Consider the following 6614-nt stretch of genomic DNA (forward strand, 5'->3'; position numbering starts at 1 on the left):
ATGATATATTATATAGTCTCGGAAATCACGACAAAAAATATCGCTGGTTCTATGGACCTCCTGACAGAAAAGATGGAAAAATAGATCGTCTCTGAAGAACAGCGATGTCAGGATAATGTAGAATTCTAAAGATTCTGTGTGGAATTTCATGTTAATATTTTCAATGTAAGACGTAAATGGATATAAATTCATACGCAAAATAAAGCTAATCTATCTTTTGAGCGATATTCTAGTTCACACATCTTATGCAGGCCTCTTCTTGCTCTACATTTAAACGAGCGTCGTCTTAACTCTGTCTAATCTTCATGTCCAGTACTGCGCCAGCACTGCCGCCAGCACTGGTGCAGTACTGAAAGCCAGTGCCGAACATAGTTATCATCCCAAGGTCCTTCCAGGACTGCGCCAGTACTATGCCAGTACGGACGATCAGTATTGCTCCGACGCTGCCAGTGCTGGCGCAGTAATGAGCCAGTATTGAATTTCCCATTGGGAAGTATGTAAAGTAAAATTATGAGAAAAACTTATTTTGAAGAATTCGAACAAAAATTTATAAGCTTCTTAATAATTTTGAAAGATTTTGAGATGATTTTTCTAGGGGGGAAAAAATATGGAAGACCTTACGACAATGATTTAAATTTTTCAGGATTTAAACAAAATTTCGGCATACTCAATTTTGCAGGGCGTCAAGGGAATGAAAAATATATACTTCAGATTCATGGGGAAATTTCAAACAAATTTTAACTAATAACTTCGAAGAGCACATTGAAAAAAATTACAAAACTTTTCAGATTATTGCCTAAAATTTAAAAAAAAATAGTTTAGAAGATTTTAAAGCAAAATTTTGCCACAATATATCATTTCCGAACAAATTCGAGTAAGTTTAAGATATATTTAAAAGTTTTGTAACGATTCAAAACGAATGAAAATTTATAATATATTTTAGGACTTACGTAAAAATTAGGGAAAATTAACAAAATTCATGAGGTTCCTAAAACAATTTCTTTCAATTTTTTAATGTGAAAAATTAACTTTAGGAGAAAATTGACAAAGATTTTTAAACATTTGTAAATATTTCTTCAAATTTTGAAAAAGAGTAGAATATTTTAAAGAAAAATGTTGGAGTTTGTTAACATTAAAAAATAAAAAATAAATTAAACCACCAAATTCCATCAATATTTCGGAGACTTAAGGAGAATAAAGAAGATTTTTAAACTGTGGAAGATTGGAAAAATGCAGATTTAGGTTTGATGTTTTTAAACAATAAGAAACCCAGAAGTAAGGAACGCAAACGTCTGCACACTAATTTTTTTCTGAAAAATTAAAAATTGTGAATAAAAAGTGTGGAAAACTGAATACTCATATGGTAAAGTATTACATGCCCTTAAATAAAAATAACTTTGAAAGGTTTCAACTGAATAAATAAATTTTATTTAAGTCCCTAGGAAAATTTGGAATATTTTGAGGCAATTTTGTAAATTTTAAATAATTCTTAAAAATTTTAAGAAAAATTGCAGTCAGCTAAAAATATTTTCAAGAATTTAAGAGGTAATGTATAGATTAAAAATATTTTTTATCTTGGAACCATTTCCGAACATTCATAAAATATGTTTCAATTCTGAAAAACTTCTAGAAGTCATAAATATATTTTAAAAAGGGTAGAATTTTTCATATTATTTTGTAAAATCCTGTAAAGTATATATTACATTAAATCTAGATCTTTTGTTGGCACATCTGAAATATTGAAAAATCATTTATTATATTCAAATTCCTAGGAACTTTTGCAAGATTTTGAGGTAATCTTTTTACATTTTGAATTATTTTTCAAAATTTTAAGAAAAAAACGATTCAATTAGAAATATTTTCAGGGATTTAAAAGGCTTTGCATAGATTAAAAATATTATAAACTTTGGAAGCATTTCCGAAAATTTATTGATTATTCATTATTTCTTTCAAACTTCTAAAAGTCCTAAATATCTTTTAAAAATTCTAAAAAAAATGCTAATATTTCATTATTTGTGTGACTAAAATCTATACCACACTTCGTATTGGAAAAAAATTATTTGGAAAACGTATATTAAGCTTTTAAAACTAATTCAAAATAATGTGACGTAACTGCAGTTGGCGGTGTGGGAGGAGGTAAAAGGGTAAAACGTAACGTTCCCTTATGCGTGGACGCCACCTAATAATAGTACTAGTAAATTTTACGTTACACGCGTTCACTGAATTTATTCTTTCAAAATCTAATTTCAGCAAGAATATAAGTGCTCAGAAGATTTTAAGAAATAAAGAATTATTAAAAAATTGGGTAAATAATAAAAAAGCGTGCAAAACTTAGCGCGCATAGACGTCTAGTAATACTCAATAAATAAATACAAATTCAACATGTCATACCTGCACGTAACCAAGTAACAAAGCTGGACTTTGAAGTGGGTCAAGCCCAATCCATCTTTCAAGTTCTTCGTATTCTCGATGACACTCGATCGGAATTTTACACTCGCCCAACCACTGAAGACCCCATATGGGATGCTGATCGTAGAGTCGTAGTGTGACGTATTGTTTGATACTGAATCTAGACACTGGAAACATAAGTGTTTGATGCCACACAGGAGCTGATCCTTCTGCCGGAAAAGTAGATTGAATTGCGTCGCCCAACTCGATCTCGACGAGGGGATGCACTATTGCAGTTTCTTCTCTTACGGGAACCTCCACACCTCTCAAAATAGTAATAGACAAAACAGGCTTTCTACCAGCATGATTTCTTGAAGCATTTTGCACTGCGAGTACATCTAATAAGCGTTTATTTTGGAACATGGTGATCAGGTTTAGCACTGAAATTTTCTGTTCCGAGACTGCAAATTCTAATGGCCTTGACGCGTACTTTTTGTGCGATTTCTCTATCTTGAATTTTTGGGTGATTCCCAGAGCTGAACTGTTCAAGCTGAAGAAACTAATTTCTTCATTACAATTTCTATTATTGACTGGCAATAAAAAAATACTATTTTGTGGATCATTTGGATCTTTTAACGTAGAATAGCCATACGATGTCGGTTCCCATTGCACCGCCTGTCCTTGTAAGATTAATGAAATCATACAGATGAGGATTCCAGAGTATACCTTCCCAAATTTATCTTTTATTGCAAACTGAATTTCTAAATTTGTATTCTGCTCGTCCTTTCTTGGAAGAGGGAACGGAAGAATGCTAAAAGTGCCGCATTGTGCGTTTATCCTAATAGATAATTCATTAAAGTTTGACGATTGATTTTGGAGCAATAATTTGTGAAGATTTTGATTAAAAGGACTAGTTGCTTTGCAAATAACGGTATCTTTAAATAAAATTAAAATCGAAGTAATTTTTAATACAGGCTCTGACTGTGATTTACTTATTTTCTCTAAAGTAACTTCTCGTATTGCTATCTCCAACAGCTTGTAGGACGAAAGCAAGTTTTCCTTGCCATTTAATATGTTTTGATCATTATGAAAACATGTCAGAATATTATAAATCGACGAATTTGTCGAAATTGAGTTGAATCCATCATTCGTACAATTTTCGTTGATATCTTGCTTTTGATGCTTGATTTTTTTAGTAGTTTGAACTACACTTTTGTGCCGTATGTTATTTATTGCAGGTTTTGTCGAACAAAGGCCCAGATCTGGAATCGATTTTTCACTTGACATTTTAGCATTCTCATTACTTGAGTCGCAATTCATTTCATCGCTTCTTGGCTGCAAAAATTGGAATAGAGTATATTATTTTGTATAAAGCAAATAGTACACCTACTATCTGTCCAAAAAATATAGGCACCTCGATTTTTGTACAGATTTTCTAGAAAATCTCAGCTAAATAAAAATCTAAAAATTCGAAACAATATGCATGTTGCAGTTAAAGATTTTCCCAATATTGACACCAAGTTTCAAAATGTTTACATAATTAGCGATTATCTCCTGGCGAATGAAAGGTGAAAAAGTACCATAATCATATTATCATTTTCGAATACTCAACTGCACATTTCTGGCTCACGACAGTGTTTTATGTATTTTCAACGAGCAAAAAGTTGCACTTCGATGTTTAAAAAATTATTTTCTTTTCGGAAAAATACAAAATACTTCACGATAATCGAGGCAACCACATTCTTAGCAAGGCACTTTGGTGGCGCCACTGCTACGCGTGCAATTTAAACGATCTTCTCTCGTTCTCTGGCTGTTTACATAGTCCCTACCCGAATCGAAATTTAGGCCCTACTTTGAAGCCGTAACTCTTACCTTAGTAGGGCCTAGAAGCTGTAAAGTAGGTTCTAAATGACCAGCGATTTCAATGTAATTTCGACCTAACTTTGACGCTAAAATTGTCCGAAATCGGCCGTTTTTCCACGCTTAGCGTCAAAGTAGGGTGTGTATTTAAGACAAATTAGACATTATTTTAAAGCTCAAACTACTACTGTAGGACCTTTGGCATCAAAGCAGGTTCTCTATAATCTTACACCAATATGGATGAATAAAAATAAGTTTTGTTATTTATCGGAAAAAATAAAATAATATCTTCGATAGAAATATGAAGGATATTCGCAATTATTGTTTAGACACCTTCTTTATAGAATTTTTTTCATATTGACGCTAAATCATAGTGCACTGAAAAATCCGCAAGTACTAAGAAACGAACCCCAGATCGCACGCACTGAGTATTTACGAAACGCCCTAACCGATTCCGCTACTTTGAATCTTTAGAACCTACATTTTTATAAATCAAGACCCTACTTTGACACTGTTTAATCTCCCCTTCAATAATGACCCTACATTGAATCTTTTGCGTCTAAAATGTTCGAACTTCATGAAAGTAAAGTAAAAAGTATTGTTTAAATTGGTTAATTGAACTCATTGATCATTTTAATGAATATATGCAAACTTAATTAACAAAAATATTTAATTCAAGATTTAACCTAATTGTCATAAATTATATTATTTATATATAAATCAATACTTCTTCGCAATGCTTAATCACAGAAAAATATTTTCTCTTAACTGAAAATGCTGAAAATTTTTATGAAAATGATATTCATCATGGAAAACTAAGAAAAATATTGTCGATTAATAAGTAATTATAAACATTTTTTTTAATAATTAATAAAAGTATGTGTATTAAACAACATGTAGGTGATTGAGAATCACAACAAATTATAAGAATAATATATTTTCTATCGCTAACAACAAATATTATGTATGAAATAAAAAATTTGAAAAATATATTCAATAATTATAATTAAATTCACAGATTGTCATTATATTTTTATTACAGTATCACGGTTAATTTATTTCTAATATGATAGGGGAGCGGCTGGTAATGTGGCGCGGCGGTTAATGTAGCGTACCCTAATTTACAGAAATCGATCGATTTATAGCGATAGGTATTTACTATACTGTATTTTTTTATGGCGCAGGCACACTTTTTGTGAAACTTTATAATTAACTACTTTAATAGACGTAAATTCAATAATAATCATACGCATAGGGTAGATAAGATATTGATTTACGTGCTCTATATTATTTTACTACAGTTTTCAACATATTTAACTTTTAACGGAGCTTTTTATAACATGTGCGCTACATTACGCGCCGCTCCCCGATTATGCAGAAAATAATTTTTTTCCAAGGAGCAGTACCACTTTTCCAATGGTTTGGTCATTTTTGTTACTAGCAATAATAATTGTCAGTTTCTGAAACATTTATTAGAAGAATATTACTATTTACGTGTCTACCACTTGCTTGAAGATAAAACAGAATTTATTTTTGTTCATATTTATTGGAGAATACGAATAGCCAAATGTATGAAGAATAATTGACTACTCATCTCGAATTTTGAGACGATACAATTGGGTACAAAACCAGTACTGTTATTGTTAACTGAAACTTATTTTCTGATTAATATTAGATTGAATCTTGAACTCTGTGAGGGATTTCGCAAATTAAAGGGAAGGGTGTAGGAATTTGGATTGTCGAGAGTTAGGTGAAGTCAATGATTAGAGAAACAATGTAATGTAAAAAGGGTTTATTTAAACTAACTTACAAACGTAGTTCAAAAGTCGCAGAGGTCTCAAAGGCCCGAGTCAGGCGGCAAAGCCGCCGAGAGCGGGCAAGCGGTTGTTGGTAGAACCCGGGTGATGAAGCCAAGGTTCCAGAGCAGTTGGTGATGGTTAAGGAAGGGGGGCTGAAATCCTGAGAATGATCCTGGAGAATCGCGTGACGTCGTGAAGCGCCGGGGTGCGGAGTGTCGAATAAGATATCGACTGCCGGAACGTGCAGTGAGCACAAGACTGATTGCCCAGTGATCCCAGATATGAAACGAGATGCGGTTGAATCCTATGACAGGGCTATGTCCGTGTGAATATAGTAGGAGACGCTATAAATGACTGAGTTGCGCGCGCAACCCATTTCTCCTTTTCTGAATTTGAAAACTCGAAGATGCACGATTGCCGGTCGGAGCACTTCGTCGATTCTATTTATATACCTATCTGCTAACGGCTAACTGCTTTGAAATAAATTCAGGAGATTGGGATTTTAATATTTCCAGATTTTGATGCTGACGATTCTCATGATTTGAGTAGATCGCGCGCCTCTTGATA

General features: G+C 32.7%; 1 protein-coding gene across 1 annotated transcript in view; it reads right to left on the reverse strand.

Annotated features, from left to right (window-relative positions):
- Window positions 1–6614, reverse strand: part of LOC117173350 (coiled-coil and C2 domain-containing protein 2A-like) — a 146254-nt gene that overhangs the window by 114209 nt on the left and 25431 nt on the right. The window contains exon 2 of the mRNA XM_033361849.1: window positions 2392–3723. Within this exon, the coding sequence (XP_033217740.1) occupies window positions 2392–3708 (1317 nt within the window). The 5' untranslated portion in view covers window positions 3709–3723. The remainder of the gene's footprint in view (window positions 1–2391; window positions 3724–6614) is intronic.

Source organism: Belonocnema kinseyi, chromosome 5 (assembly GCF_010883055.1).
Source record: "Belonocnema kinseyi isolate 2016_QV_RU_SX_M_011 chromosome 5, B_treatae_v1, whole genome shotgun sequence".
Taxonomy (NCBI): Eukaryota; Metazoa; Arthropoda; class Insecta; order Hymenoptera; family Cynipidae; genus Belonocnema; species Belonocnema kinseyi.